This window comes from Lynx canadensis, chromosome B1 (assembly GCF_007474595.2).
Source record: "Lynx canadensis isolate LIC74 chromosome B1, mLynCan4.pri.v2, whole genome shotgun sequence".
Taxonomy (NCBI): Eukaryota; Metazoa; Chordata; class Mammalia; order Carnivora; family Felidae; genus Lynx; species Lynx canadensis.
This window is the reverse complement of record NC_044306.2, coordinates 53,097,748-53,118,853: the sequence shown is the minus strand read 5'-3', so window position 1 is coordinate 53,118,853 and position 21,106 is coordinate 53,097,748. Positions and strand designations below refer to the sequence as shown.

The following is a 21,106-nucleotide window of genomic DNA, read 5'->3' as shown; positions in this document are numbered from 1 at the left end:
CAAAATTGAAAGGCTTAAACAGAATGAAAGTGAACAGACTATCCAGTAACTGTGTAACATTACAAAAGTTGTAAAATATGTCTAATGGGAATACCAGGAAAAGAAGAAAGAGAGAAAGATAAAGAAGATATCATTGACGCAATAATGACTGGTAATTTCCCAAAATTAATGATAGACACAATACATTCTAATAAACTCAGAGAATATCAAGGATAAATGGCCCCCAAATATATAAACCTAGCAATATTATATTCAATCTGAAGAAAAATAAAAGACAAAATCTTGAAAAGAGCAATAGAAAGAAAAAATCCGGCCTATAGAGGAGCTAAGATAAGAATTACAACAGTCCTCCTCAGACACCATACAAGAAAAAGGAAGAGAAGTGAAACATGTGAAGTGTTGAAAGAAAAAATACTCCACCAATCTAGAATTATTCTTTCCAGAAAAATTATTCTTCAAAACTAAAAGAGAAATCGTTTCCTTCTTTTCTTACAAGGACTTTAAATTTATTTCATTGCGAACAGTTTTTTGTTTTGCATTTCTTTACACAAAACCCAATCACATCTCTGAGAACAATGTATTAAGAAACATAGCTGGGAAATATTTTCGGTTTGTTTTTGTTTTATCTTCTATAAGGATGACACACTGGACCGGATGGACTTAAAGATATATTCAGAACATTTCATCCTAAAGCAGCAGAGTATATATTCTTCTCCAGTGCTCATGGAACACTCTCCAGGATAGGTTCCATAGTAGGACACAAGTCAACCTTCAAAAAATACAAAAAGATGGAAATCATACTGTGCATATTTTCAGACCACAACACTATGAAACTCGAAATCAGCCATAAGAAACAATTTGGAAAGGTAACAAATACTTGGAGACTAAATAACATCCTACTAATGAATGAATGGGCTAACAAGAAGTTAAAGAGGAAACTAAAAAGTACATGGAAGCCAATGAAAATTATAACACCACAGCCCCAAACCTCTGGGACTCAGCTAAGGTAGTCATAGAGGGAAGTATATACCAATCCAGGACTTCCTAAAGAAGGAAGAAAGGTCTCAGATACACAATCTAACCTTACACCTTAAAGAGCTGGAAAAAGAACTGCAAATAAAACCCAAGCCCAGCAGAAGACAGGAAACTATAAAGATTAGAGCAGAAATCAATGCTATTGAAAGCAAAAACAAAAAAAAACAAAAAAAAAAACAGTAGAACAGATCAATGAAACCAGAAGCTGGTTCTTTGAAAGAATTAACAAAATTAATAAACTCCTAGCCAGTTGATCAAAAAGAAAAAGGAAAACTACCCAAATACATAAAATCAAGAATGAAAGAGGAGAGATCACAACCAACCCAGCACAAATGCAAATAATAAGAGAATATTGTAAGCAATTATATGCCAATAAAATGGGCAATCTGGAAGAAATGGACAAATTCCTGGAAACATATAAACTACCAAAACTGAAATAGGAAGAAACAGAAAATTTGAACAGACCCATATCCAGTAAAAAAAAAATGGAAATAGTAATAAGAAATCTCCCCCAAAAACAAGAGTCTAGGGCCAGATGGCTTTCCAGGGGAATTCTACCGAATATTTAAAGAAGAGTTAACACCTAATCTTTTGACTCTGTTCCAAAAAATAGAAATGGAAAGAAAACTTCCAAACTCATTATGAAGCCAGTACTACCTTGATTCCAAAATGAGACACAGACCCCACTAAAAAGGAGAACTACAGACCAATTTCCTGATGAACATGGATGCAAAAATCCTCAAGACACTAGCCAACCAGATCCAACAATACATTAAAAGAATTATTCACCACGACCAAGTGGGATTTATACCTGGGATGCAGGGCTGGTTCCATATCCGTGAAACAATCAATGTGATACATCACATCAATAAAAGAAAGGACAGGAACCATATGATCCTCTCAAAAGCTGAAGAGAAAGTATTTGACAAAATACAGCATCCTTTCTTGATAAAAACCCTCAAGAAAGTAGGGATAGAAGGATCATACCTCAAATCATAAAAGCCATATATGAAAGGTCCATCGCTAATATCATCTTCAATGGGGAAAAACTGAGAACTTTCCTCCTAAGGTCAGGAACAAGACAGGGATGTCCACTCTCACCACTGTTATTCAACATAGTATTGGAAATCTTAGCTTCAGCAATCAGACAACACAAAGGAATAAAAGGCATCCAAATCGGCCAGAAGGATGTCAAACTTTCACTCTTTGCAGATAACATGATACTCGACATGAAAAAAATTCCACCAAAATACTGCTAGAACTGATCCACGAATTCAGAAAGTCACAAGATATAAAACCAATGCACAAAAATGGTTGCATTCCCATACACCAATAATGAAGCAGCAGAAGGAGAAAGCAAGGAATCGACCCCATTTACAATTGCACCAAAAACCATAAAATATCTAGGAATAAACCTAACCAAAGAGATGAAAAATCTATATACTGAAACTATAGAAAGCGTATGAAAGAAATTGAAGAAGACACAAAGAAATGGAAAAACATTCCATGCTCCTGGATTGGAAGAACAAATATGGTTAAAATGTCGATACAACCCAAAGCAATCTACATATTCAATGCAATCCCTGTCAAAACAACACCAGCATTCTTCACAGAGCTAGAAAAATCCTAAAATTGGGATGGAACCATAAAAGACCCCAAATAGTCAAAGCAATCCTGAAAAAGAAAACCAAAGCTGGAGACATCACAATCCCAGACGTCAATACATATTACAAAGCTCTAATCATCAAGAAAGTATGGTATTGGCACAAAAACAGACACTCAGATCAGTGGAACAGAATAGAGAACCCAGAAATGGACCCACAAACATGTGGCCAACTAATCTTTGACAAAGCAGGAAAGACTATCCAATGGAATAAAGACAGTCTCTTCAGCAATGGTGCTGGGAAAATTGGACAGCGACATGCAGAATAATAAACCTGGACCACTTTCTTACACCATACACAAAAATAAACTCAAAATGGATGAAATACTTAAACATAAGGCAGGAAGTCATCAAAATCCTAGAGAAGAGGGGCAGCTGGGTGGCTCAGTTGGTTAAGCACCAACTTCGGCTCAGGTCATGATCACACATTTTGTGAGTTCAAGCCCCCGTGACAGCTCAAAGCCTGGAACCTGCTTTGGATCCTGTGTCACCCTCTGTCTCTGCTCCTCCCCCACTCATTCTCTCTCTCTCTCTCTCTCTCTCTCTCTCTCTCTCTCTCTCTCTTTCAGAAATAAAATAAACATTAAAAAAAATTTCGTTTAATCCTAGAGGCAAAAGCAGGCAAAAACCTCTTTAACCTCAGCCACAGCAACTTTTTACTCAACATGTCTCCAGAGGCAAGGGAAACAAAAGCAAAAATGAATTATTGAGACGTTATCAAAATAAAAAGCTTCTTCACAGCAAAGGAAACAATCAGCAAAACTAAAAGGCAACCGACAGAATGGGAGAAGACATTTGCAAATGACACAGCAGATGGGTTAGTATCCAAAATCTATAAAGAACTTATCAAACTCAACACCAAAAAAATAATCTGGTGAAGAAATGGGCAAAAGACATGAATAGACACTTTTCCAAAGAAGACATCCAGATGGCAAACAAATACATGAAAAAAATGCTCAACATCACCCATAATCAGGAAAATACAAATTAAAACCACAATGAGATACCACCTTACTCCAATCAGAATGGCTAAAATGAAAAACTCAAGCAACAACAGATGTTGGTGAGGATGCAGAGAAAGAGGATCTCTTTTGCACTGCTGGTGGGAGTCACTCTGGAAAACAATATGGAGGTTCCTCAAAAAATTAAAAATAGAACTACCCTACGACCCAGCAATTGCACTACTAGGTATTTATCCAAGGGATACAGGTGTGATGTTTTGAAGGGGCACATGCACCACAATGTTTATAGCAGCACTATCGACAATAGCCAAAGTATGGAAAGAGCCCAATTGTTCATTGACAGATGAATGGGTAAAGAATATGTAGTATATACATACTATGGAGTATTACTTGGCAATTGGAAAGAATGAAATCTTGCCATTTGCTACTATATGGATGGAACTAGAGGGTATTATCCTAAGCAAAATTAGCCAGAGAAAGACAAATATCATATGACTTCACTCCTATGAGGAGTGTTTTAAGATACAAAACATGAACGTAAGGGAAGGGAAGCAAAAATAACACAAAAACAGGGAGGGAAGGGCACGTGGGTGGCTCAGTCGGTTCAGTGTCCAACTTTGGCTCAGGTCATGGTCTCACAGTTCGTGAGTTAGAGCCCCACGTCAGGCTCTGTGCTGACAGGTCAGAGCCTGGAGCCTGTTTTGGATTCTGTGTCTCCCTCTCTCTCTGCCCCTCTCCCACTCATTTTGTCTCTCTCTCTCAAAAATAAATAGAAACATTAAAAAAAAAACAGGGAGGGAGACAAAACATAAGAGACTCTTAAATACAGAGAACAAACAGAAGGTTGTTGGAGGGGTTGTGAGAGGGAAGATGGACTAAATGGGCGAGGGGCATTAAGGAATCTACTCTTGAAATCATTGTTGCACTATATGCTAACTTGGATGTGAGTTTGAAAATTTAAAAAAAAAAAAACTAAAAAAAATAATAATAAAATTTTTAAAAATTAAATTAAAAAAATAAAAGTAAAGAAATGATCTCTATAAAACTTAGATTTCTTGGAGGGCAAAAGATAGAAGGAAATGCCTATGTGACACAGAAAGAGAGAGAGAAGTGGGGGTAAGAACTGGAAACCAAAGTGAGAAATTATGACTTACAGGAATTTGTGTAATCTTAGAAACTTCCTCAGTAAAGGAGACATGGCTTTGAGCCTAAATATACTGGACAGTTAGAACCAAGATTCAACTTCCTTATTGTCAGTTGATGATTTCTTTTTATTTCACCAAGAAAGTAAAAGCACCAAGAGATAACTGCTGCATTTTCCCACCACCATATGTCTTCCCCTAATTTTACCTTCCTCTGCCTTCTCTTCATTTTCTGATTTAAAGTTAGCCCTCCGCGAGGTGTCATGGTTGCCTCCAGAGACTAGTAGGAGTTTGCACCTGTGGTGGAGAGAGTCCCAAGCCCACATCCGGGAGGCTGCGTCTTGGGAGGAGATGACTTCTCCGATTCCTTGGTGATGGCTGCATCCGGGAGTGGTACGGCTCAGAAAACCTGGGAATGGGCCAACAACGTGCAGGAAGCATGTTGTTCATGATATCGATGAAATCTAGAAATACAAGAAACAGCAGCAAGAAATTCTGACGGCGAAGCCCTGGACTAATGATCGCCATTGCTTTAAGTACTGCAAAATCTCAGCATTGGCCCTACTGAAAATGGTGATGCCTGCCAGATCAGGAAGCAACTGATCTGAAGTGATGGCCTAATGCTAGGAAAGGTGGATGGTGAAACCATGATCATTATAGACAGTTTTGCTTTGCACTGAAACCCAAGTAAATAAGTGCTCAGGCTGCTGCATATGAGTACATGGCTGCATGTATAGAAAATGCCAAACAGGTTGGCCTCCTTGGAAATGCAATTGGCTGGCATCATAGCCAACCTGGCTGTGGCTGCTGGCTTTCTGGGATTGACGTTAGTAATCAAACGCTGAATCAGCAGTTCCAGGAACCATTCCTAGCAGTAGTAATTGACCCATCAAGAATAGTATCTGCAGAGAAAGTGAATCTTGGAGCCTTTAGAACACACCCAAAGGGCTACAAACATGCAAACAATATTATGCCTTACAAGTGTCATATTTCAAATCCTCCTTGGATCGCAAATTGAGCTTTTGCAGAATAAATACTGTGTGGATATGATGAGTTCCTCTAGCTTTCTTCCGAATGCAAACTATACCACTGGTCAGGTCTTTAATTTGTCTGAAAAATTAGAAACAGTCAGAAGCAAGCCCAGCTGGGATGAGGGAGTTTCATGTTGGGTTTGGAAACACATGACAGAAAGAAGACAAACATGCCAAGTCTAAAGTGACAGGTGTAGTAAAACTACCATAGAAGCTACCCATGGATTGATGTCTCAGGTTATTGAGGATAAACTGTTTCACCGAATTAACATCTCTTAATCACTAAGTAGTACTTTTGACTGAAAGTCAGTGTGAGAAAAATACTCAAGGAACACTTTAAAGCCAGTTACCAAAATTCTGATTTTAACTAGAAGGTGCTCTGAAGTATTCCGATTATAACATCCTGTAATAAAACTCTTTAAAATGAAAAATAATGTAACTAGATTTCATCCCCACTCACTTGTTAAAGACTTCGCTGCTGAAATGGAACATTGTTTCTTGCATCATGAATCCCCACCACTAAACAAACTACCCATTTTACACAGAAATATGCTGTCATATTCTCAGGAAAAACTCTCCTCTTTAGCTCACTGCCCCATTTATCTACCCTATAGAAGAAATCCTCATTTATTGTTATTCACTATCTCTGCTTTTCTCTTCTGCATTCTTTTTGTTGTTGTTGTTATTTTTTTCTGAGCAAGTTCTTTACTGATGTTGTTTTAATTTATTGTAAAACACTTCAGACATTAAAATATACAAATAAAAGTATCACTTTTTTTTCTCTTTTCAAAGCCAGGACCTCATTTTTTAAAGACATATGTTCCTCAAGAAACTATCACTGCAGAATGAAGTGCAATCCTGATGAACATGCAATTAAATACTGTGCTGACTGGACCATCTGCTGCAAACCAAAGAGAATTCAATTTAGGGAAAAAAAGTGGTGAAAAGTCTATCTCCACCTTCTTCAGATTCTGGGAAAAGAAGCTAAAAATGTTTAAAACTCTTTTCTATATAAGAATAATCAATATGATGGATAAAGGAAATTCATGATAATTATATGTTTAAATGACAAGGTTCAAGTAAATATGAATTTTATAAAGGCTTACACTCTATTTTCATGTGTGCACTTTTACATTAATTTCTTTAATTTATATCCACAACCATATTGTTGTTTCACCTATAGTACTATATCCCAGCCCCACAATTTGCTGTCTGACCTTGAGCAAGTTCTTTACTCTCTCTATATATCAGTTTCCTTACCTACAAAATGAGATAACAATGATACCTACATCATGGTGTTATGGGAATTATATTACTTAGTATGTGTAAAGGTCTTAAGCAGCACCTGACCCCGTGTATGTTCTGTATGTGTTAACTATAATTTCATGGAGCCAGAGAATGTGACCTGTTCTATAGCTTTTGGAATTTATTAAAAAATTCTTTGTGATCTAAGTTAAAATTAATATTTGTGAAAATTCCATGTGTTTTTTAAGTAAGATATATTTTCCATTTATGAGATATACAACCTTATAAAACACAATATGTTTATTCAGCACTATTCTTACTGCAGTAATCTAGGACTGGGACACTGGTACTGAGGGCTAAGAAGAAAGAAGATATTCAGGATGGATTTCAAAAATAAGATTGACAGAATTTAGTGGCTATATGATATAATAAGAAGAAAGTATGAAAGATGATACTGTGATTTCAAAGCTGACAAAGAAATGGTTAGCAATACAATTCACTACACTAGAGAGGCCAGAAGAGAAGGTAGGTTGGGAGTGGGGGGAGTGTCAATAAAGAGATGTTTTAGCATAATGGAGTCATGCAAGGGATATGGATATCAGTTCACTGGACATATTTTTAAGAGTCTAGTTTTATTTCTTTTTTAATTTATTTTTGAGAGAGACAGAGCACGAGTGGGGGAGGGGCAGAGAGAGAGGGAGACACAGAATCCGAAGCAGGCTCCAAGCTGTCAGCACAGAGCCTGATGCGGGGCTCGAACCCATGAACCATGAGTTCATGACCCGACCCAAAATCGGATGCTTAATGGACTGAGCCACCCATGCACCCCAACTTTATTCTTTTAATAAATGAGCCTAATTCCTATTATGAACCTCATTCCCCTTCGTCACAGAAACTTAAACTCAGTGTATTCAGAGTTGTTTCTCTAGAATTACTTGGAAGTTTGAGAGGACTTATAGTGGTGAGGCATCTGGGAGAGCATTGATTATGCTAACATTACTAAGATATCATTATCCCTACTTGGTCTTGAGTCACTAGCCAATGTACAACTGCTAAGAGGCTTCTTGTTCTTAATAACATTCTTAAAATTCTTTTGGGGGGCTTGGGGGACAGCTGGCTGCCTCAGTCAGTTAAGCATCCGACTTTTGATTTCAGCTCAGGTCATGATCTCAAGGTTTGTGGGATCGAGCCCCTCATCGGCCTCTCTGTCTCTCCCTATCTCTCTGTCCACCCTCACTCTCTCTCTCTCTCTTTCTCTCTCAAAATAAATAAATAAACATTTTTTTAAAAAACCTCTTTGGGAAAGGCTCATTCTTTAGTGCATAGGATAATTCTGCCACTCAAGCATCATTCTAGTTTACCAGAAATTCCAGTGGGAATATCTATCACTCTACCACATCCTATGGTGAGTACTACTCTTACTCCCTTCCCATGCTGGGGGAACCCATGTGAGGGAAGACTACTTCACAATGCTGTGAGAATCTCAGACCTATCTACCAAAGAAAACCAATCAGTGCTATGCTATGCTATGGCCTTGCCACCTCTCTGAGCTCCACTCACCTAAGCAAACACTAGTGTCTGTCCTCCATTACCTGCTCCCATTTCTCTCCCCACCCACTATATGAATTCCAGAATTGGAGACAGAAACAGTGATGCCCTTCCCCCCAATATCTAAAACACTCATTATTTCATTTTTATTCTATCCTTCCTCTACCTTACTCAAAACATGGTTTAGGGAAGAAATAAGCTCTTAATTCATCTGCATTCTCCAAAATCTATCATAAAATCTGAATCCAAGAGTTCCTTCCAGTGCCCAAGAGAACAAAGTCTTTTGACATACAGAAACCTGCTCTTCATTTCTCTCTTTTCAAGGGGAAAAGGTACACATTGTTCAGAATATGGTAATGGTGAATTGTTTTGGACTTTTTAAAACAGGGGGGAAGTAAGCAGATAAAATTTTCTTAATATTCTCAAAATCAAAATCTAAAAAATTAGTAAGAAATTTCCCAAACAAAATCCATGTATAGGGTATCAGCTTTTAAAATGGCTTCCAATGATTCCAGCATCTTGGTATACATGCTCTTATGTAATCCTCTCCTATTGAGTTACTCACCTCTAATGGATGGTATTGAGTTGACTCTTGAACAACATGAGTTTGAACTGCATGGCTCCACTTACACACACCTTTTTTTTTAAGTTTATTTATTTTTGAGAGAGAGAGAGAAAGCAGGGGAGGGGCACAGAGAGGGAGACAGAGGATCCAAAGCTGGCTCAGCAGTGAGCCCAATGTGGGGGCTCAAACTCACAAACCAAGAGATCATGACCTGAGCTGAAGTTGGAAGCTCAACTGATTGAGCCAGCCAGGTGCCCAAAACACAGATTTTTTTCAATAAATATATTAGAAAAATTTTGGAGATTTGGGACAATTTGAAAAACTCACAAATGAGACATGTAGCAGAGAAATATAAAAAAGAAAAGAAAAAGAAAAAGTCATGTCATGAATGCATAAAATACATGCCAATATAGTCTATTTTATCACTTACTAAACTATAAAATATGCACAAATATATTATATTTGCTTTCATTTAACTATTTTTCCTTCCTTTTTATATTTCTTCCTTCTAGTTGTATCAATTTTAAAATAAAAATAAAGATGAAACAGACAGACAGACAAACATAAAGAAATAAATCCAGCATAAAGATCATTGTAAAAAAAAAGAAAAGGATGAGGTGTTCAGTCGGTTGAGTGTCCAACTCTTGATTTCAGCTCAGGTTGGTCCCAAGGTTGTGGAATTGATCTCCACATCAGGCTCCATGCTCTCTCCCCCTCTCTTTCTGCCCTCCTTTGCTCTCCCTCTCTCAAAAACATAAAAAATTAAAAAAAAAAAAAAGGAATTCATCAACCCATCCTCACAGCTATACCAGCAAGTGTAAAATTTGCACTTTTTGCAAAATATCTTTTTTTTAAATGTTGTATTTATTTTTGAGAGAGAGAGAGACAGAGTGCAAGCTGGGGAGGGGCAGAGAGAGAGGGAGACACAGAGTCTGAAGCAGGTTCCAGGTTCTGCTGACCCACGTGGGGCTCGAACTCACGAACTGTGAGATCATGACTTGAGCCAAAGTCAGACGCTTAACTGACTGAGCCACCCAGGTGATCTTGCAAAATATCTTTTTATGTCCTACTGAAAAATGTATTTTTTATGTAGGTGCAGAATTGCTATAAGAAAGGCTTACCTGTAGACTCTCATGTGATCAGAGAAAAAAGCAAAGTTAACTTAAAGCAAAAGGGGGGTTAAGAATCTAAGGCTGAAAAGTTTAATGCTAACAGAGGATAATTTGATAATAGAAAGAGGTATGACTTTTAAAATGTCGAGATAACAGGAGAAGCAACTTCAGCTAACCAAAGGGTAGCAAACAAGTTCCCAGATGCCATTAAGAAAATGGATGTATTCTAGCATACAGGTTAAAAAAATGGTCAAAAATATACCTATGATATTTTGTTAATGGGTACACAATATAAAAATATGTAAATAGGAGCACCAATAACATAAACTTTAAGGGTAAGAAAATAAATGTATGAACTTTTTTATGCAATCGAAGTTATTATTACAGCTGAAAATAGACTTACAGCTGTAACATGTACTATGACACCTTCATTATAATCACAAGGCAAAATCCATAATAAATACATAGATAATAAAGAGAAAAAATAATAGAATACTACTATAAAAAAATCAGCTAACAAAGAAAGACAGCAAAAGAGGAAAAGAATTTAAAAACTACCAAAAACATCATAAAGCAATTGACAAAATGGTGATAGTAAGTTCTTACCTCTCAAAAATTACTTCCAATGTAAATGGTTTAAATTTTCCAATTAAAAGACAGAATGCTTCAATGGGTAAAGAAGTAAGACCCAGCTCAGCTATATGGGCCCACAAGATACTCAAGCATTAAGGACACTCATCATCAGAAATTGAAGGGAAAGACATTCCATGAAAACAGAAAACAAAAGAGAGCAGAACTAGTTATATTTTTACCAGACAAAATAGACTTTAAGTCAAAAACTGTAATCAGAGACAAAGTCATCATATAATGAAAAAAGGGTAAATTCATCCAGAGGATATAACAATTATAAATATATATGTGCACAATATTGCAGCACATAAATAAACAGACCTGAGGGCAAAAATAAAGAGCAGTATAATAATAGTAGGGGAATCTAATACCCTATTTTCAAAAATGGATAGATCATCCAGACAGAAAATCAATAAGGAAATAATGGACTTGAACTGCACTTTAGCCTAAACGTACCTAACAGACATCTACAGAACATTCTATCCAACAGAAGCAGAATACATATGATTCTCAAAGAAAATTTTCCAGAATAAATAAGTTAGAAAAACAAAACTAGCCTTAAAATGTAAGAACATTAAAATCATAGAAAGCATGTTTCCCAAATCCGATGTTATGACACTAGAAATTAGTGACAGGAAAAAAGTCAAAAATTGGCTAATGTGGGGGAAATTAAACAACACTCTTCTGAAAACACTATGAACCAAAGAAATAAAAAGGTAAATAAAAAAATATCCTGAAACCAATGAATGAACAAACCACACACCAAAACTAATGCAATACAACAAAAGAAGTTCTAAGGGGGAAGTTTGTAATGATGAAAAAGCACATTAGGAAAAAAGATACCTCAAATAAACAACCTGACCTAACACCTCGACTAGAAAAGAAAAACAAACTAAGCCCACAGTTAGCAGATAGAAGACAATAATGAAGATTAGATTGGAAATAAATTAATTAGACACTAGTAAGACAACAGAAAAGATCAATGAAGCTAAGAATTTTTTTAAAAAAATAAAATTGACACATTTGGCTAAACCAAGAAAAATAAGAGATGACTCAAGTTAATAAAATTATAAAGGAAAGAGTAGACATTAAAACTGATAACCACAGAAATGCAAAGGACCATAAAGACTCCTATGAAAAATTGTATACCAATAAATTAGATAACAGGAGAAATAAATTCCTAGAAACACACAATGTATCAAGACTGAATCATGAAATAATAGAATGGCTGATAACCAATAACAAGCAAGGAGATTAAATCAGAAATCTAAAATCTCCCAATAAACAAAAACCCAGGACAAGATGATTCCACTGATAAATTCTACCAAACATTTAAAGAAGACTTGGGGCGCGCCTGGGTGGCTCAGTCGGTTGGGCGTCCGACTTCGGCTCAGGTCATGATCTTGCCGTCCGTGAGTTCGAGCCCCAAGTCGGGCTCTGTGTTGACAGCTCAGAGCCTGGAGCCTGTTTCGGATTCTGTGTCTCCTTCTCTCTCTCTGACCTTCCCCCATTCATGCTCTGTCTCTCTCTGTCTCAAAAAAATGAATAAACGTTAAAGATAATAATAATAAAAAATAAAGAAGACTTAATAGGGCGCCTGGGTGGCTCAGTCAGTTAAGCGTTCGACTTCGGCTCAGGTCATGATCTGGCGGTTCATGAGTTTGAGCCCCGCATCAGGTTCTGTGCTGACAGCTCAGAGCCTGGAGCCTGTTTCAGATTCTGTGTCTCCCTCTCTCTCTGCCCCTCTCCCACTATGCTCTGTCTTTCTCTCTCTCAAAAATAACTAAACATTAAAAAAAATTGAAAGAAGACTTAGTACCTTAAATAAAAATAAATCTTCTCAAATATTCCCCCAAAAATTGAAAAGGAAGTAACACTTTCAAACTTATTGTAAAGGCCAGCATTACCCTGCCACCAATACCAGTCAAAGAAACCACAAGAAAATTATAGGCAAATACCCCTGATGAATAAGATGCAAAAATCATCAAGAAAATATTAGTTAACCAAATTCAAGAGCACATTACAAGGATCATACCCCATGATCAAGTGGAATTCATCCCCGGAATGCAAGGATGGTTGAACATAGGCAAATCAATAAATGTGATAAATCATATTAACACAATGAAGGATAAAAATTATGTGATCATTTCAATGGAAGTGTTTAACAAATTCAACGTTCTGTTATGATAGAAACTCTCAACAAATAAGGTATAGAAGGAATGTTCCTCAATATAATAAAGGCCATATAAGACAACCACACAGCTAACTTCATACTCAATGGTGAAAAGCTTTTCCTCTAAGATCAGGAAAAGGACAAGGGTGCCCATTCTCACCACTTCTATTTAACATAATACTGGAAGTCCTAGCCATCACAATTAGGCAAGAAAAAGAAATTAAATGTATTCAAATCAGAAAAGAAGTAAAATTGTCTCTGTTTACAGATTATATGAGTTTATGTATAGAAAACACTGAAGACTCCACCAAAATAACTTCTAGAACTAATAAGTGAATTTGATAAAGGATACAAAATTAAAATAGAAAAAATATTTACATTTCTATACACTCACAAAAAAACTACTTGAAAAAATGAATTAATAAAATAATCCCCTTGGGGTTCCTAGGTGACTGAGTCAAACATCAAATCTTGATTTCAACTTAGGTCATGATCTCCCAGTTCATGAGTTTGAGCCCCGCATCTGGCTCTGCACTGTCAGTGCAGAGCCTGCTTGGGATTCTCTCTCTCTCCTGCCTCTCCCCTGCTCATGCTGTCTCTCTCTCAAAACAAATAAATAAACTTTAAAAAAGAAAGAAAGAAAACAATCCCCTTTTTAATAGCATCAAAGGAATTAAATACTTTGGAACATATTTAAATAAGGAAGTAAAAAGATCTTTACACTGAAAATTATAGAATATTGATGAAAAAGTGAAGAAGACAAATAAAGGGAAAGAAGTCCTGTGTTCATGGACTGGAAGAATTAATATTGTCAAAATGTCCATAATACCCAAAGCAATCTACAGATTCAATGCAATCCCTAGTAAAATTCCAATGGCATTTTTCACAGAAATAGGAAAAATGATCTTAAAACTGCTATGGGAGCACAAAAGACCATGAATGACCAAAGCAATCTTAAGAAAGAACGAAGATGAAGGCATCACTCTCTTGACTTCAAACAGTATAAGGCTTTAGTAATCAAAACACTATGGAATTGGGGCACCTGGGTGGCTCAGTCGGTTAAGCGTCCAGCTTCAGCTCAGGTTACGATCTCGCGGTTCGTGAGTTCGAGCCCCGCGTCGGGCTCTGTGCTGACAGCTCAGAGCCTGGAGCCTGTTTCGGATTCTGTGTCTCCCTCTCTCTCTGCCCCTCCCCCGTTCATGCTCTGTCTCTCTCTGTCTCAAAAATAAATAAAAACGCTAAAAAAAAAAAATTAAAAAAAACACTATGGAACTGGCACAAAAACTGGCACATATCAGTGAACAGAATAAAGAGCTCAGAGCTAATCCCACACATATATAGTCAACTAATATTTGACAAGGGTGCCAAGAACACATAATGGGGAAACTATAGTCTATTTAACAAATGGGGTGTTGGGAAAACTGGATATCTACATGGAAAACAGTGAAACTGTATTCTTCTCTTACACCATATACAATAAATTCAAAATATATTAAAGATTTAAATGTAAGACCTGTAAGCATAAGACTCCTAGAAGAAAACATGGGGGGAAAGCTCCTTGACGTTGAGTTCTTGGCAATAATTTTTTGGATATGACACCAAAAGAACAGGCAACAAAAGGAAAAATAAACAAGTGGACTACATCAAACTAAAGAGCTTCTGCACAACAAAGGAAACTATCAACAAAATGAGAAGAATGAGAGAAAATGTTTGTGAATCATAGATCTGATAAGAGAGTAATATCCAAATTATATAAGGAGCCCATACAACTCAATAGAAAAATAACAAACTAATTAAAAAGAGGCAAAGGTCTTGAATACAGTTTTCCAAAGGAGACATTCAAATGGTCAATAGGTAGATAAAAAGGGCTTCAACATCACTAATCATCAGGGAAATGCAAAGCAAAACCCAATGAGATATTGCCTCACACCTGCTGGAACGGCTATTATGAAAAAGACAAGAGACAGGAAGTGTTGGCAATGATGTGGAGAAAAGGGAACCCTTAAGCACTATTGCTGGGAATGTAAATTGGTACTGCCATTACAGAAAACGGTATAGATTTAATCAAAAAAATAAATCAAAATTTAATCAAAGAATTAAAATTACATGTGATCCAGCAATCCCATTTCTGGGCACATATCCAAAGGAAACTTTATCAATATCTCAAAGAGTTATCTGCACACTCATGTTTAATGCAGCATGATTTACAATAGCCAGGATATGCAAACAACAGAATTCCACCAGTAGCGGGAGCAGAGAGCAGGTCCCAGAGAGCCCTGAACAGCCCCACCACCACCACCCGTCTAGGTACCATCACACCTGGGAGGAGCTGCCACAGCCGGCCCAGTCACCATCACTGCAAGCATGAGCAGCAAGGCAGAGTCTCAGCAGCTGCCTGACACCCCCAGCACTGCCCACACCAAGCTGGGCATCACCAGGCAGCGGCACAGGGAGCAGTGACCCCGATGGCCTCACATCCACAGTGCCTTCCAGCAGGGACAAGGTCATCCAACCAAGGTTTTGGGAAGAGTGAAATGGCTCCGTGTAGGAAGACAGATATGGGTTTATCAAGAGGAATGACACCAAGGTAGATGTATTTGCACGCCAGACTGCCATAAAGAATAACCCCAGGAAGCACCTTTGCAATGGAGGCAGGGGATGGAGAGACTGCAGAGTTTAATGTTGTTGAAGGAGAAAAGGGTGCAGAGGCAGCAACTGTGACAGGCCCTCGTTGTGTCCCAGTGCAAGGCAGTAAATATGCAGCAAACCATAAGCATTATGGATGTTATGCATGTCACAGAGGTCCTCCACGCTACTGCCACCAGAATTACCCGAATGGTGAGAGTGGGGAAAAGAACCAGGGATCAGATAGTGCTCCCTAAGGCCAGGCACAACAGTGCCAGCCCTAAGGCAGGTGATGATTCCCACTTTACTTACATGCGGAGACCCTATGGGCGTCAACCAGTCTTCCAACCCTCCTCGGCAGGGAGAGGTGGTAGAGGGAGCTGTCGAGCAGGGTGCAGGAGAGCAAGGTAGACCAGTGAGACAGAATATGTATGGGGGTGGGGGGGATGGGGGTTATAGACTATGATTCTGTAGGGGTCCTGCTGACTGAAGGCAACAATGCAGAAGATAAGGGAAATAGCGATGAGACCCAAAGCCAGCGGTCACTTCAATGTTGGTACCGCTGCAACTTCAATTATAGAAGCCGAAGCCCAGAAAACCCTAAACCACAAGATGACAAAGAGATAAAAGCAGCCAGTTCACCAGCTGCAAAATCATCTGCTCCCAAGAATGGGCAGGGCAGGGCTGAGTAAATGCCACCTTACCATCTTTACCATCATCCAGGTTAGTCTTCCAACAATAAGAAACGGATAAGGAATTCTAGCAATAAGAAATGAACAAAAGATTAGAGTTGAAGACCTTAAGTACTTGTTTTTTGCCCATTGACCAGATAAATAGAACTATCTATGCAGCATGGGGGTTTTATCACTTTTACCTAAAGATGTCTCTTTTTGGTAATGACAAATGTGTTTAAAGGAAAAAAAAAACTGGTTTTTCTCAATACACCTTTAAAGGTTTTTTAATTGTTTCAAATCCTGTCAAGCCAAGATTTTTAAGAACCTCATTTTTAATTTGTATTAAAAGTCTCTAACTTCATTTTTTCAAAAAAAGTCAACAAATGGCAAGCACCTGTTAATAAAGGTCTTCAATAATTGTCAAAACTAAAAAATAATAATAATACAAATTTTTAAAAACCATGGAAACAACCTCAGTGACTGTCAATACTAAGTAGATAAAGAAGATGTGGTATGTTTATGCAATGGACTATTATTCAGCCATAAGAAAGCAGGAAACCTTGCCATTTGGGACAACATGGATAAACCTAGAGAATATTGTGCTAAGTGAAAAAAGCCATATATAGACAAATACTGGCTGATCTCACTTAAGGAAATCTCAAAAAAGTAAAACTCAGAACCAGAAGGTAAAGTGGATATTGCTAGAATTTGGAAAGTGGGGGAAATGGGGAGATGTTAGTCAAAGGTAACAAACTTTCAGTTATAAGAATACGTTCTAAGGACCTAATGTGCAATATGGTGACTCTAGTTAATAAAATATTGTATACTTGAAATTTGCTAAGCAAGTAAATCTTATATATTCTCACCAGAAAAAAATTGTAACTATTTTTTAATTGTTTTAATTAAATGTTTAATGTTTATTTTTGAGAGAGAAAGAGACACAGCGTGTGAGCAGGGGAGAGGCAGAGAAGGAGGGAGACACAGAATCCGAAGCAGGCTCCAGGCCCTGAGCTGTCAGCACAGAGCCCAGCAAGGGCTAGAACTCACCAACCTCGAGGTCATGACCTGAGCCTGAAGTCAGACGATTAACTGCTTAACCGCTTAACCCACTGAGCCAACCAGGCGCCCAAATTGTAACTATTTGAGGGGATAGATATGTTAATTAGTTTGATTGCGGTAAGCATTTCACAATGTATATGTACTTCAAATCATCACATTTTACTGCTTAAACATTAGCAACTTTCATTTGTTAATTATACCTCACTAAAGCTGTTGAGGAAAAGTCTTGAAGAATGGTTGGGGTAACAGATATGTTCATCATCTTGAATGTGATGATGGTTTCACAAAAGTATATGTGTCAAAGCTTATCAAATTGTACACTTTAATATTTAAATTTTTATGTCATTTATATCTCAATAAAGATTTTTTTAAGTTTATTCATTTACTTTGAGAGAGAGCAAGCACAAGTGAGGGAGGGGCAGAGCGAGAGAGAGAGAGAGAGAGAGAGAGAGAATCCCAAGCAGGCTCTATACCATCAGCAGAGACCAGGGCTCATAACCCATGAACTATGAGATCATGACCTGAGCCAAAATCAAGACTCGGAGGCTTAATCGACTGAGCTACCCAGGCACCGCAGTAAAGATTTTTTTTTAATAGTGATAGTTCTAAAAAATGACCTTGACAGAATATTATGCAGCTTTTAAAATATCATTTATGAAGAGTTTATAATGAGACAAAAAATACTTATGGTATATATCATGCTACAAAAACAGCATATCTGAGTATATTGTTTAGAACTATACAAAACAAAATATCAAATAATAAACCAGGCATAAATAAAATTTCTTTAAGAAACACACAGCTTGTTTCTGAGAGATGAGGCTCACGTGTTAACTTTTCCTTCCTTGTCATTTTTAGTATTTTATAAATTTTCTAAAATTGGCATTTAATTTTTGTTGTAACATGAAAAACCCAAAAATTCAAGGTTATTTCCTTGAAAAAGAAAAACTATAGTTCTCAGCTCTCCATTAATACTTTTGGGAAATCCAGGTGGGGGAGCAGTGCCTTCATCAACAGGAGAAGCGGCCACACCAGAAAGAGCTGGCTGTTTTTCCTCACACAAGCTGGCCAACTCCACTGCCTCGGGGAAGATCAGTGTAGCATGTCTACCCAGAGCAGTGTATACCCCAGACCTCTCAGGTTTGTACGGGACGGTGTGTCCAACCTTCCCTTTCTGCACTCTGACAGCCAGTGTCAGACCCTGCCTGACAACCCTTCATCCTCAACAGAAGCTCCCGGCCATGAAGCCTCTCGTCATTGTCCTTGTCTTGCTCTCCTGTGTGGACCCAGCTCTGGCAGGTAAAATGGGTCTCTTCCTGGGGAACCATTTTTCTAGAAGAGCAATTCCACTAAGCAAACCTACAAATGTCCTCCTACCTTGGACCCTTTTATTTTCAAAGTGGAAGCATCAACCGGTTTGATGTTAGCAAGACCTGAGCTTGAATCTGGGCTCTCCAACTTGTTAACTGTGCAGCTTTAGGCAAAAGTCAAAGCTTCTCTGAACCTTAGTTTCTTCATTCACAAAATGGAAACAAAACTAACCTCTGAGTCTTGCCAGGATTAAGTGTGCTGCTGTATAGAACAGGCCTATACATAACAGGTACGTGACTCCTGAGAGTTTTCATAATATTTTCATTAGTAATACCCCATCCTGTTTTGCCACTATTGTTTTGTCCCTAATTTAGGAACACGTCCAGGCAGAATAGTCCAAAACAGAAAACAGTGATAACACAATTTGTTAGCTTTCTAATTTACTGAAATTTATAATTTGTAGATTCCTTAGATACGTGGAGAAACAGATTTGGAACTACTTGTTCCAAGAGAATTAAGGAGCTTTACGTGCTAAAAGAAATATCTAATCAGGGGCACATGAGAGAATGCTGACTGGCCTCAAACTGTAGCTTGACCACATTCATGACTGATTTTTAAAATCTCTCCTGAATATTCTCTTCACTCAGTGCTATTGAATCAGTTCAAGTCCATATGTTATAGGGTCCCATTTAATTTCTCATCCGCCCTCAAGTAATCTCTAGGCAGGTGAACCAGATTTTCTGGTCACCTGACTCATTAGGCTGGATTTAAGAATCCATTCAACCCAGGCCTCTTGAAGCTATTGATGGGACCAATTCCACTATGGTTTATGGAAATGGATTCATGGCTTCTAGACAACTGAGATAGTCTACAATATTCACTTTAGTGCCTTATACATTCCCAAAGCTGTCATTTCCATAGGAATTTCTTGTCTTGTTACACAGCCCACTTCACTTCATCTCCCTGGGCTTTCATCTTGCCAGGTAAGTAACCCTGATCCCTTTTCTGCCCTATAGGACAATTACCTTCCAGGACATGATAACTTGCACAGGATATGGGCTGACTCAAAATTTCTACAGATGACCAAAATACTTGACATTCTTTTCCTTTTAACACCTTCTTACATACGGAAATAAAGACATATCCATATTTTGATAATTCTACAGAGTAACATGTCCATAAAATCATAAGCTCAGCTCAAAATGCCCCGGGTCCCAATAAGACATTCTAAATCTTCAGAATATATTTTATCCTCCACTGAACTCATCATAGCATTCTGTTTTGCAAATGATTCTGTCTTCTGCGCTCTCATAGATATTTTGTGTTTCTTCTCTCTTGGTCTAGATTGAAAATTCTTTGAGTTTAAGGTCTACATTGCATTCAAATCTTATGAAAACTGGCTTGGGAATGAATACATAATTAAATAATGAGTGAATGACTACATGCATAGGTAACTTGATTGTTTAGAGTATATTAACTTACCAATTTGGGCAAACTTCCAAGCTACTAATTGTCTCAGCTCAGAGTACCATAACAAAATACCACTGACTGTGTGGTTTCAACAAAATGAATTTTCTCACAGTTCTGTAGGCTGGACAGTCCAGATCAACCGCAGGCTGATTCTATTTCTGATGGGAGTTATCTTCCTGGATTTTGGACAACCAGCCTCTCTCTGTGTCTAAGAGCCCCACCCTTAGAAATGCAATTCACTTTACCTCCTAGAATCCCTCTCTCCAAATAGTCACATTGGGGGTGAGGGTTTCAACATACGAATGGAGGATGAGGGATAAAGTGAACACAACTCAATTCATAGCACTAGTTCATCCTTTTTCTACTACAGAATCAATCATTATGATTAAGACTCGATTAAGTCCCCTTGGAATCCAGTTTGATAGAAATGGAGGCACTAATTCTGTGACTTTTTGGACTAAATAATTATTTTTGCATTCATCTTCTTTCCAGGCTTGAATCCACTGTCATCAGAAATGCACCAGAAATGCTACGGGAATGGTATCTGTAGACTTGAGTGCTCTACAAGTGAAATGTTAGTTGCCTACTGTATGTTTCAGCTGGAGTGCTGTGTCAAAGGAAACCCTGAGCCCTGACACAAGAAGCCAGTGAATGCCAATTAACTTGAAAGTAATTGACATCCTCTCCACCAACTTTCACACAGTCAGGGAATTTAGATTAAACTGTGACACTGTGATGTGCCACAGTTGTTGGTTTTTAGCATTTTTTACATAAGCCATCAGAATCTTATGATTTTGCATTTGAAAAGCTGAGCTGCAGCCTTACTCAAGACAGCTAAGCTTCTCATGAAAACAACTTAGG

General features: G+C 37.8%; 1 protein-coding gene and 2 pseudogenes across 1 annotated transcript; all 3 read left to right on the top strand.

Moving 5' to 3' along the window:
• The first annotated feature begins 5,176 nt into the window (after positions 1–5,176).
• Positions 5,177–6,112, top strand: LOC115512068 (annotated as a pseudogene).
• Positions 6,113–15,470: 9,358 nt separating this feature from the next.
• On the top strand, positions 15,471–16,645 carry LOC115512067 (annotated as a pseudogene).
• Positions 16,646–18,705: 2,060 nt separating this feature from the next.
• DEFB134 (defensin beta 134) lies at positions 18,706–20,880 on the top strand. Its single transcript, XM_030311901.1, has 2 exons — positions 18,706–18,763; positions 20,738–20,880. Exons 1-2 carry the CDS (start codon positions 18,706–18,708, stop codon positions 20,878–20,880), a joined length of 201 nt encoding a protein of 66 aa, XP_030167761.1.
• The last annotated feature ends 226 nt before the right edge of the window (positions 20,881–21,106 follow it).

Bases quoted from the DNA above. Each gene is read 5' to 3' on its own strand.
- DEFB134 (XM_030311901.1), top strand. From the start codon at position 18,706: ATGAAGCCTCTCGTCATTGTCCTTGTCTTGCTCTCCTGTGTGGACCCA. The intron at 18,764-20,737 runs GTAAAATGGGTC...TCTTCTTTCCAG, and splicing joins TGTGGACCCAGCTCTGGCAG to GCTTGAATCCACTGTCATCA.